General features: G+C 36.9%; 2 protein-coding genes across 2 annotated transcripts; both read left to right on the forward strand.

Moving 5' to 3' along the window:
• The first annotated feature begins 924 nt into the window (after positions 1-924).
• Positions 925-5,518, forward strand: LOC142542367 (uncharacterized). The gene is made up of 4 exons (XM_075648969.1): positions 925-1,149; positions 1,289-2,104; positions 4,886-4,969; positions 5,072-5,518. Exons 1-4 carry the CDS (start codon positions 1,030-1,032, stop codon positions 5,207-5,209), a joined length of 1,158 nt encoding a protein of 385 aa, XP_075505084.1. The 5' UTR covers positions 925-1,029; the 3' UTR covers positions 5,210-5,518.
• Positions 5,519-6,048: 530 nt separating this feature from the next.
• Positions 6,049-12,561, forward strand: LOC142542368 (uncharacterized). The gene is made up of 4 exons (XM_075648970.1): positions 6,049-6,322; positions 6,428-7,291; positions 11,494-11,577; positions 12,101-12,561. Exons 1-4 carry the CDS (start codon positions 6,188-6,190, stop codon positions 12,263-12,265), a joined length of 1,248 nt encoding a protein of 415 aa, XP_075505085.1. The 5' UTR covers positions 6,049-6,187; the 3' UTR covers positions 12,266-12,561.
• The last annotated feature ends 268 nt before the right edge of the window (positions 12,562-12,829 follow it).

The following is a 12,829-nucleotide window of genomic DNA, read 5'->3' on the forward strand; positions in this document are numbered from 1 at the left end:
AGAAGTCAACTATCAAGTTGCACTCAACATGGAATGAGTTGAAAATTATTAAAACATAAATTGCTATAATTACATTAAGATAAATTATCAAGAAAAGAGATATTCCATACTTTTAGCTCAGATATTGATTTTTATATTATGACTATATTAAAAAATATCTATATAAATTAATAATATTGAAATCATGAAAAATTATTAATTCAAATAGTTATCAATTAATCTATATATTAATAATTTATTATTTTAAACGTGACTTTTTTACTCATCCGATATAAATTTAACTACATAAAAAATTATCGTATTTCATCAATGTCTTTACCGTTTTATTTAAATTAATATATAAAAATTTCATTTTACATATAAATTAATAGAAATACAAGATTTATATTCATTGTTTTAATTTGACTAATCAAGTTAAGCGAACCGTTTTAATAAAAACAACAATAAAATTAAATTCCATGAGAAAATAAACAACAATACGATCATATTTTACTTATTTCCCATATTTATGTTTGTAATTTTATAAAATTGTTAATTTATATTATTGATAAGACCATAGTTTTATATAAAAAATTTCTAAAAATTTATTATCTTATTAATTTATCGAAACAAATTATCCAAATATGTTAGTAATTTAACATGACATTTATTCTTCATTTACACATATTTAATTCGGTGTGAAGCTTTAATTGAGATTAGAAAATGTATTTGTTGTAAATTGTAAGGTTATTGAGAAATTTGGTAGTATGAGTTATTATAACAATATTAGTTATTTAAGATCAAATTAAATTAACATAATATTAATTTTAATTTTAATTAAATAAAATATAAAGGTTTCATAACGAAATATATTAATTCAAATTTTTTATTTTTTTTAAAGTGTGGTTAAAACAATTGATTAATAACTCAAATGACGGGCTATAACGGTTTAATACCTCGACCCGTACCCGTTTTCCGTAGCCCTCTCCTCTTCCTTTCTTCTCACACACACACTGCACTGTTTCTCGATTTCCACACTAAAGTGTGCGTATGGCTCCATACCCACCCACTACCGATCTAAATGTCCCGGAAGCCGCCGCCGCTACTGCTCATGCTTCGGACCCGACACCGTCCCTCCCCGCTGTCCAAAATCACCCCGCTTATGCTGAAGTATTTTCTATAAAATCCAACTTCAACCATGTGTTTCTTTTTCACTTCTGTCCAAGTCTTTGGATACGTTATACTTATCTTCTTTTGTCGTGGGTTTGTGATTTTTTGTTTTTGTTTTTGTTTTTCCTGTTTTGTGCAGATGATAACGGATGCAATAGCGTCGTTGAATGAGGCAAATGGGTCGAACAAGAGGGCTATTGCTAAGTACATAGAGGCCCGTCACTCGAACCTGCCGCCAACTCACTCATCACTGTTGACCCCCAACTTGCAGCGGTTGAGAGACGAAGGTCAGATTTTGATGTTTAAGCACTCTTACAAGCTTGCTGGATCTGTTCCTGCACCTCCTGTTTCTGTAAATGGGGCTGATTCTGTTGGGCAAAAGAAGCGGCCCGGTCGCCCTCCGAAGCACAAGTCCGTTCAAGCGGCAGTGCCTGTTTTTGGTGAACAGTCCATGCCTCAGAACCCTGTGCCAGATACTACTCCTCAGTTGCATAATGCGGTTACTGCGCTACTGGGGTCGGTGAATGTTGCCGCTGCTCCGGTTTTTGGGCCTGTTGTGGGCGGGATCCCAAGAGGCCGTGGACGTCCCCCTAAACAGGGTGGGGTCAAACGTGGACGGGGTCGCCCGAAAGTAGGGGGTGGCGTCCAGGCTATTGTTGGGAGGAGCAGGGGAAGGCCTAAGAAGAACGCTGCTTCCCCTGTCATGGCCGGGAACGGCCGAGGCCCTGGCCGTCCGCGTAAGGTTGCTAATGTAGGGGGAGGGTTGGCGGCTGTTGATGGTGGGACAGTGGGTTCTATGGCATTTGGGGTTGTTACTGGTGGTGCATCGATTGTAGCAGGTGGTGGACTTTCTCAGGTGGCTGGGAAGCGCAGGGGGCGGCCACCAAAGGAGGTTGGGAGGGAGGTTAAAAAGCGTAGGAAGCTTAGTGGAAAGCCTCTGGGACGGCCGAAAAAGGTAAAACTCTGATATTTTGGGAATTCAATTTTAAATAAACTTATGTTGATTGTTTACAAACTACGAAGTATGCACGACTCAACATCTGTACTTTTTTCCTTTTCATAATGAAAATGAAATCACCGGATGGAAAAGTAACTGGTGGCTTTTTCTCCGGATATGTGGACCTCTTGACAGTTCAAGTGCATCGTTTAGTTCCCTATATACGACACATGGTAAAGTTCGTTATGGCAATAAATCCAATATCAAGAACTGATTGTTCAGGTTTATGATGCCATTCTTTCGTGGCGTATTTAAAAATAGAATAAGCCTAAAAACGAGCTATCTAGGGGAATGAACTGTAGATGCAGTTTTAATAATTTGATGAAGTAATATAAAAAGATTTTCTAAAATAAGGAAATTGAGGTAGCTGTTCAAATAAATACATTAACTCTTGGTGGAGGTTGTTGTGTGGGCATAATTGCTGTGAAAAACATCACATTGTTTTCTCATTCCAAGTCCAGGAAGATCAAAGTCACAAGTTTCTTCCCTTGATGCAAATATTTGCCACTAGAGGTCTCTCATAGAGTTTTCATCAACCGAATGTGCCGACTTTATGGATCAGGGGTTTGTTGGAAAATAAGGGATTTATACATTAACATAACTCATGTTGCGATTAGATTGTTGTAAAACTCTGAATTGATCAAAATTAATTTTAAATAAATGAGAAATTAATATCAAAAATATTTTGTTGAAATGTGCATCGTTGATCTTAATAGTGATTGGGATAAACTCATATTCCACATTGAGAACCAAGGAAAAAACTTTAACTTGTGCTTGTAGCATGAGTGTTTTACATTTGGGATGAGTGAAGTAAGACATTTGATCTCACTAACCATAGCTATGTTTCAATTTATTTCCTGCATTTTCTGAAAAATGTATTAAGATAATGATACGAATCCTCGTACGAATGAAAGCAAACACGATTAATTAGAATCAGCGCCCTCAATTCAATATCGAACAAGGATCGATTGTGTTGTCCCGATCTTTTGAAACAAGCAAAGATTTGTGATATTCACCTCTATGTGACTAAAACTTAGCAACAAATATCAACGATAATAACAATCGAATTTCAAACGAATCTTCAAAGAACTTGTTTTGACAATCCGTGCGAAAAACAATCGACAAACGCCACAAAGATGCAATCTTTGATAACTTTGATTTGATTTTGAACAAAGCTTTTAAAAGCCTTGAGAATTAAGAGAAACTCCTGAAAATATTTTTATCAATCTGAATTGGTTCGTTCATGGTCCTTTACAATCATTTTATAATCAATAAAACATGAAAAAGTAGTAGTAAAAAGTCATAAAGAAAGTTGTGAACAATTTCTACACGGAAGTACGCGCGGTAGCACGAGATCACGCGCGGGGGCGCGCGAAGTTCTGCCAAGGCGCGCGGTGGCGCGGGTTTCCGCGCGGTGGCGCGCGCATGGGCGCCCGCGGCGGCGCCACTTGTGGCGCGGTGGCGCGCCTGTTCCTGGTTCATGCGCGCGGCTGCGCCGCTTCTGGCGCGGGTGCGCGCGTGCTGCCGTCCTCATGATCATTTAGCACTTGAATTACATTCCAAACACTTCCATCATTGTGTCCATGTTCCCCAAGCTCCTCTAATTTAGACACCCCATTTGTTGAACTTCCTTGGTAGTTCACCATGAATCCTTGAAGTGTTTCTTTAAACTTCTTGCTACGTCCCTTCGTTATAGGTCCTTCGGTATATTCTTTGTTGAACTCCACCACTTGCTTGAATATGCTTGATTCATCATCTTTAATCACAATCAAGCTTGAAAGTCCAAGGCAACAACGCATCTTAAACCTCCTTTCAACCATTAGTACGTAAAACCCGGTCAGATTCGTATCAGATAATGATGCATCTGTGAATTTGTTTTCGAAATATGCTTTTTTTTAAGAACTGTAGATGAAGTCATAATAATGTATTGCATTGAGTTGGTGATACCACACTATAGAATAATTTTTCAACGGTATTTAAGGTGTTTTAAGATTTGAAAGTACAATATATTGTGGTAAAGTATATTTAAAAAATATAATATTTATTTACGGGGAGTAGATAATTTTCGAAAAGTAGTGATTGATTATTTTGGGAGGTTTGAAGACGAATGAAAATAATTATGGGGGAAAGAAACAGAAAATTAGATTGTAAAGTTTGGTTCAATAGAAAAAGATGGCCCAGAAATTAGATTTTATGCCAAGTATGAAATTTTCATCTGGACTTATCTTGAGCTATTGGTTTGAACAAACCCGGGACTCGAGCATTGGCATCGTGGACTTTGGGCTTGACTAAAGCAAGGCTCGGTCGAAGTGTATAAATTTTGCTGCAGGTCATTGGACCAGAGCCTTGGGCCAATTGGTAATTATTTAGACTTGACAAGAGTTTGACAAGCCTACTAATCCGATTTAATATAAATAACTCCTAGTGCATATGTTTCATTATCTGCAACTAATCTATTCAAAAATCTCCTCAAGGCTTGCAATCTAGTGTTTTGACTTTTCTTGAACAAATAATTGTTTTGTCCAGATTTACAAGCCAACCAAAAATACAAATCCAACACCACCAATCTGGTTTTAACTTGGTGACTCTGGTTAATTGTTATTGTGTTCTAAATTTTTTGTCATGCACAAATTTTTTGGTTTTGGATTATATTAAACTGACACATTCATCTTTACTTTCATATATATCTATGTTGCTGCACTAGTTTATTGTTTGTGCTTTCTTGTCTATGGTTGCTAGACTGCATTAACAGCGGGTAGTCGAGCTCCAGTAAACCCACAGCAAATTGTTGGCCTTGATCTCAAAGGAAAACTGCAATATTTTGTAAGTTTTCTACTTATTTTATATATGTTTGTTTCGTTGAAATGCATAGGTGATGAAATTTGCATTCATGGTCTAATAAAAATGTTATTTATCTTGTTGCAGCAATCAAGAATCAAGCAGACAGTTAACATTATAAAGCCACACTTGAGTAGTGAAGCTGCCTTTACCGCGTTGCGAGAACTAGAAACTTTAGCAGAAATGGATGTGAATGCACCATTGAACATTCCACACCAAAGTTAATGAGATACTAACTAGCGGACAGAGTAAACTTCGTACTAACGGACTAGTTGGAAGACAAATAGAAGATGTTCAGTACGTTCGGCAGAGTTGCGTAGGGAAAGGCCAGTTCAGTTCATGGACGAACAACCTGGCCGAAGATAAGAGGGGATCTTCATGGCAACTTGATTTAGGACAAAACCCGTTTCATTTTATTGTTTTTATCTGGTATGCTGCTGTGCAGATCAGGAATTTTTATGCAGTATGGCCTTTCTTGGTTTCTTTTAAAACCTTACCATGAACTTTTTGTTAATTGAAATCCTTCTGTCGCAAGTAAGATTTAGTGTGACTAACTTGCGATCCTTGAGTTAGAGATGGTATCATGCTTATATTACTGCGGCATTTCACGTTGTTTGATATCAGGTGACTTTATTTCGAATGAGCTTGCGTGTTTCGGCAATTCGATAAAATTAATATTTTTTAAATAAAAAATTAATATTTTTTTCATGATTTGTGTCGAATTAGTGGATGGTTTCACAAATATATTATTTTGAGATATTTAATGACTAAGAAAACCTATATTTACAAATCTCAAATTATGTTGTTTAATTTATTTGATTTAGTATGGGATTCACACAAATCTTCTTTATTTTTATTTTTTTCCCCCGAAAAATTCAATGAAACAAAACTTATTTATATTAAAAAATTATTTAAATATAATTTAGTAAACATCAATAGATGAGCAATGAAAATAAATCAGATAATTATCACTAAAAATTTAAGGAAAAAATATTTAGACATTTTGTTTTTTGTTTTTTTATTTTTCCGACGTACCACAAAGTTAAGGCTCCAACGGTCCAATGATGTTCGAAGCCTAGGCCGTAAACCTTATTCACCCTGAATCAAATCAAATCCTATCCGCTGCTCCCACTCCCGATTGCCCTTTTCTTCAATCTCTCTCTGTATTACCTCGCCCCGTTCAGATTTTCATTTTCTGCGTATATGGACCTACTTCTGGATCCACTTTCGTCCACTGAACCCATGGTCCCCGCTGCCGCTGCTCCCCATCACTCAGCTTACGCCGCCAATCCAACACCCACGAACCCCGCTGCCCACAATCACCCACCTTATGTTGAGGTACTTTCTCTAATACCCATCATGGTTACAACGAACTCTTCTTTCTCGTTTCTTTATTCGATTTGTTAGTTTCTTTTGTGGGTTTTAACTTTTTTTTTTCCGTAGATGATTACTGCGGCTATAGCGGCGTTGAATGAGCGGAACGGGTCGAGCAAGAAGGCTATCGTTAAGTACATAGAGTCTCATTACTCGAACCTGCCGCCGACTCACTCAGCTCTGTTGACTCATCACTTGAAGCGGTTGAAGAACAGCGGTCAAATTTTGATGGTCAAGTACTCTTACAAGCTCCCTAGATCTGGTGTTTCATTACCCGTGTCTGCGAACGGCACCGTTCCTGATTCTGCTGCTTCTATCGGATCAAAGAAGCGGCCTGGTCGCCCTCCGAAGGCCAAGTCTGTTCAAGCTGCCGTGCCTGTTTTTGCTCAGCAGGACGTGGCGATGAATGATGTTCCTGTTGTTGTCCCGGGGATGGTCGAACAGCAGAATGCGGCTGTTGGGCCACTGGGGCCGGCTCATGTTGCTGTTGGTCCGGGTGGTGGGAATTCAGTGAGTGGGGTCACAAGAGGCCGCGGTCGTCCGCCTAAACAGGGTGGGTCAAAGCTTCGTCCCCAAAAGAGTGGTGCAGTCCAGACTGGGGTGGGGAGGGGCCGGGGAAGGCCAAAGAAAATCGCTGCCCCTCCTGCTGCACGGGTGAAGCGGCTAGGTAGGTCACGTGGGCGACCACGGAAGGTGAATAATCCGGAGGTAGGAGTGGCAGCTGCTGGTGCTGGCGTGGTGGGGCCTGTGGCGATTGGTGCTGCTACGGATGGTGCCCTGCCTGCAGGGAGTGGAGTTGTGTCAGAGGCAGGGAAGCGCAGGGGGCGACCACCAAAGGCTGGTGGTGAGGCAAAGAGACCTAGGAAGGTGGCTACTGGGGAGCCCAAGAAGCCGAGGAAGCTTGGTGGGAAGCCTTTGGGCCGGCCGAAAAAGGTGAAACTCTTATTAAGATAATGTTGATTTTAAGTAACGTGCTGGTAAATGTTTCGTTATTATTTTCATCTCTTCTGCTCCTAAGGGCAACATCGGTTTATGCTTAAAACCTGCAAATTTAGCTCAAATCTTCAGAAGTAGTTGTTTCCATTGCTTGCAGGTCCAAAGAAATTTTGCATGGAGTGCATTTTTATGTTTTACGCAGTTGGATTAGTAAACTAAAGCTAGAATGTACTGCTATCGTTTTCATCACCATTGTGAGAGGTTTTATTTAAGAACCTGTCTTTTGTTGATTAAAAGTTTTGGCCACTTAAATCTCATTTTGAAATATCCTAACGCAAAACTAAAATCTGGTTTTGAGGTTTAGTTTGTGGTGAAAAGAGACTAGTGTTTTTAGGAAGTAAAAAATTCCTCCATAAATCGTAACATACTAGGTGCGAAGTGCTCGTTTTATTTATTATAAATACATTAATATGTTTACTTCAAAATATTGCTAATGCAAGAAACCCCTGATTTGAAGCTCATTAAAGTTTTTATAAAATCTGATGCTAGTGGAAAATATTTTAAAATGTCGACATCAAGTTACGTTGCTACGAGAGTATTACCAAATGCCAAGTTTGTAGTCTTTTAATATGTAGCCCCGAGAGCATTACCAAATGCCAAATTTGTAGTCATTTGGTATTTTTTCTTGCCTTCATTTGATAGTGACGTATCGCACCATGCGAAGTTGTTAGACTACTTTATTTACTCGGCGACAAATTTAGTTTCACCAACCTAACTCCCTTTTTAGGCATTAAATTGTGGTGAGTCGAAACTAGCTCATTTAGTGTTTGTTGTGTAATCTTCTTAGTGTTCTAAGGTGTAAATTAATATTTACGCTCGTCACTATCTTAGTTGTCCTTGTCAAAAAATATTGTAGCGATCATCAATGGACTTTATTCTCTTGAGACGATTTTTTTTATCTAGCTCCCATTTTAAGTGTTAGCTAATTATACCTTCACATGGTCAAATGTAATTTAACTTCCATTGTTCATCATTTAAATTTGCTGCTGAAACTTCTAAAAATTTTGTCTGCGCAAGATTTAGCTATCCATATTGAAGGTTATACATGCGATTTTAATGTTGTTAGCAATGGTAAAAATTGCAAATTAGATAAAGAAAAACGTAAATTGTTCTTATAAACGCAAATCTAAATGAGTTATTTTGCGATTTTGGTATGTTTTTTTTATGTCCAAGGATATTGTTATATTTTTCACCACCGAGTTTATTGAAGAGATTTACTTAATGAATAATTTTGTCTATAGCGTTGAAGGATAATATAATTGGGCTACCTATGTCCAAATTGAAATGTTACTTCATTATGTGATGAAAATAATACTTTCAAGTTTTTCCGAATCTTTCGGAGATTGTTAGCCACAGCTTACCTCGTATAAAATATTAGGCTATATTTGTATTAAGTTCCTCAAACATGTTCCATCTCCTAAATACAACATTACAACTAAAATATTATCACCATATTTTCATTTTTTTCTGCAAAAATGTAATTTTATGCAATTTTTAATTACGATAATAATTATTATTATACAATATTTTAACCTAATATGTTGATCTTCAGAATTTTAAAATATCACACACCCCATATATATATATATATATATATATATATATATATATTGCATGATATCACTTACTAAGGTATTCTTACATGAAATGATAACTTAGGAAAACACATCTCCTCAATCAAAACATAAGCTACAATCTTCAATTCAATCTCCAAAAACATATTTTCAGGAAACATAAATTTTTAAAATGTCATGAATGAAACATAGTTTTAGTAATGGAAGTGATATTAACAAGTAAGAATTGTATAAAACACATGAGAAAATGTGGGAAAATTGGAAAGTTATCTTTTGTTTTGTATCAAGTATGGACCTAACTAGGAGATTGTATTTGGGTGGGCTAAACTATATATGATATAAGTTATTCATGTCAACAAAATTCCGAATTAAAAATCAATACATCAATCTCCTATAAGATTGAGAATTTACTTTTTTTTGGTGTGGAAAAAACTTTTCTTTGATTTTGTAATATCCATTCTAAGAAAATATTTTAGTGGACTAGGTCTTTGATTTCAAATTAACGAGCAAGGATTTTTAGCACATAAAGCTCGGAGACACCCTCTCCATTCCATTGTAAGAAAATATTTTGGTGGACCCAAGTATTTGATTTTAAATTTACGAGCTAGGATTTTTAGCGCATAAAGCTCGGAGACACCCTCTTCATTCAGAATGATATCATCCTATGAACCATTAATATTGTGAGGGTCCGTTATCCTAATCACGATTTATTAACATGCAAGGTTGTAAATGGCGGGAGGCGGCGGCGGGGCGGTCGGTGATCGCCTACCGCCTTGGCCGCCTAGGCGGTTGAATTTTTTATAGATAATCATAGACAATCATGCAATATAATCATTTTTATGTAAAATGTGCAATTAAATGATGTTTAAGCACAAAATATAATATCATTAGACTTTGGCTTTGGCTTAAATTCCAACTCCGGTTGTTTATCTTTTTCCGCCATTAATCTTCAACAATAATAAAATATAAAATAATAATAGAAAAAAAAATTGATTTTTGAAATCACAAAATCTGAAATATTATAAAAAAAATATGATAAATAATAAATATGCAATGCCTAACCTAATATTCTGACTGCCGGCGGCAGTAGGCGACGGCGGCGGGTGAATTGTGTGTGGTGGTTGAGAGTTAAGAGTTGAGAGTGAAAACCAAAAATAAAATAAAGAAAGTGAGGTGTGTTAGGGTTTTAATATTTAAAGTTAGTTGACTTTGACTAGGTTTTTAAAATTGTTGACTAGGTTTTTAAAATTGTTGACTACAATTTAAAAATCTTGACTGTCTGTCTCGCCCGCCTAGCCCGCCTGCTTGCCGCCTTGACCCGCCTGCTCGTCGCCTCGACCCGCCTCCCCAACGCCGTATAGCTTGGGCCGCCTAAAACACCGTCTCATAGGCGGTGCGGTCGAGGGCCGGGTGCCTAGGCGGCCGCCTCGACCGCCATTTAGAACAGTGTTAACATGCAATGATGATTAATTAGTAAACAACGGAAAAGTTAAAAAAATAACATAGAGCCGAAGAGACTCGATAATAACATAATACAATTCTCCAAATATATACATATAGTATCCGGGAGATGGCAACACTACGCAATACCTAAATTTTACTGAGCTCCAGTCTCAAGAAGCTCTTGTACTTCCAGATGCTTCCTTTCGAGCACATGAGGTCGAACCACCTGTACAACCTGTTATGTCAACACACAAAAGACACGACAGCCTCCCTATCGGGGATCAGAAACCCTATACGAGAGATCATAAAACCACGATATCTGACATAGAAATGCAATGATGTCATGCATGAATGCAGTGAATGAATAGGTGCAAGATATTAATATCAGGAGTCAAATGATTGGTAAAAAAAAAAAAAGATTGCTGCCCATTTAAACCCGTGGCATCAACGATAAGAGGGGTATTTGAAGAGATGATTTGAAATTACTCGATACTGTGGTTAACTTGAAATTTATCCTAATTATTCAAAAAATAATTACTTGGGATTTGAAATCCGTTGTCGAGCGGATTTTGCCAAACAAACCAATGGATTTGTTATTACTTGTTATGTATTTTAAATCCATAGCTCTAAATCCGTCCATCTAAACGCAACCTTAAGAAATTCAAACAAAAACAAAGAGAGCAAGCAACCTTGAGAAATTTGAAAATTCCTTCCACCCATTTTTTATGTCTGGTTTTATTTGGGAGAAATTGAAAGTATTTTTTAAAAAGAGAAATTAACATTGCCTAAAGATTTCTCAAAACTTACATCTACCCCCTAATCTGTAAAGGTCTTCGTGTATGATTGTTATCATTATATCACAAGTTTCTTGACAAAATGGTAGATTTTATTTTGACGTATAACTATGTTACAAAATCGAGCTGAAGAAATTGATGAGCCAGAGTTTGCATTGTGAAAGATCTTGGACCGGTTTCTTTTTTGTGTGATGATCTTTTTTGCATGTCTTCCTGATTCCCTATTAATTTCCAGACGAGCATGCAAAAATCTGTGCTTCTCTTACTAAGGTTAAGCGCAGTCATTTATGTTACTAAAATATTTTGCCTTGGCTTGTGTGATTGCTAGCTTGCATCAGGAATTGCGGATCAACCTTCAGACAACCAGCTCCTGATGGCCTACCTCGATGTTAAAGGAAAGCTCGAATATTTTGTAAGTTAGAGAAACATTTTAGCTATTTGTGTTATTTATATATTCTTTTGTAATGGATTTGGCAGCCATGAATTATGTGCACGCACGTAGCATGTCCAAAACCTAATAGAAAAATAAAAAGTTGGACTCAGTGGTAATGTGCTGTGTGCAGTGCGTGGCATGTTTAAGACATGACAGGATTTTTCTAATTATTTCTCTTAATTACTAAATTCAAATTTTCATCTATTTGTGATTCTTATTTAATGTACATGTTGGAAGATAGTTTCAGTTTTTGAGATTTAAGAAGAATAATGGTTTTTATATTTTAAGAGGATCGATTGTCTGGCTTTTTTTTTTTTGTTTTTTTCAAAAACCTAACTATGTTTTCGACTTTAAAGCGCGCTAAAATATGTCAAGCCATGCACATCTTCAATTCAAATGTATACACTTGCTTTGCTGCACATCGGAGTGTCTTGTCTCTTTCTTTCTAGATAGTAATTTCATATTCATGTTCTAACTGGCGTGTATTTAAAAACTTATGCAGCAATCAAGAATCAAGCATTCAGTGAGCGTTTTAAAGCCACAGTTGAACAATGAAGCTACAGCAAGTGCACTGCAAGAACTAGAAACTCTAGCAAATATGGAAATCAGTTCATCAAATGTTCAGCCCCAGCCTCAGCCCCAGCCTCAGCCTCAGCTCCAATGTTAACCATCGCTAATTTGCTGACTGTCTGAATGGACTCGGGTTGTATCTAGATGGGAGATTCGCAATCGTGTACCGTACGGGGTTAGTTTTCTTGAACACAATCAGTTCCTTGTGTATTTATGTGGATGATTAAGATTATGACTTGTATGCTAATGTCTTGTTTTGTTTGTAGCTACACTAATTAGAAGAAGTGCAGTGTAGTTGTTTCTTTTCTTGGTGCCATTTGTATTGTTAATTCCTATGTTGAATCTTTAAACTTTGGCTGGCCAGTTTAGTTATTTGTTGCATTAATATGTGAAAGCAGTCGTGTGCCACAAGTTCAGGAGAAATTTCACCTTCGTAAGGTAGCATCTCATTTCCCACGTTCAAATTTATGATACATACTTGGATATCCACATTTGGTTACATTCTCGAGTGGAGGATCCCAAGCTACGCAAAATTTTCTATTTTTCCGTCATTTTTATCTAATTATCAACAAACATTTTAATTACATAATCGTAATAACTGGTATTACAGAGATAAGCATGTACTGAATAGAAGATATGTTTGATTCATTCAAGTGTTGAA

Source organism: Primulina tabacum, chromosome 4, assembly GCF_025594145.1.
Source record: "Primulina tabacum isolate GXHZ01 chromosome 4, ASM2559414v2, whole genome shotgun sequence".
NCBI classification, from domain to species: domain Eukaryota; kingdom Viridiplantae; phylum Streptophyta; class Magnoliopsida; order Lamiales; family Gesneriaceae; genus Primulina; species Primulina tabacum.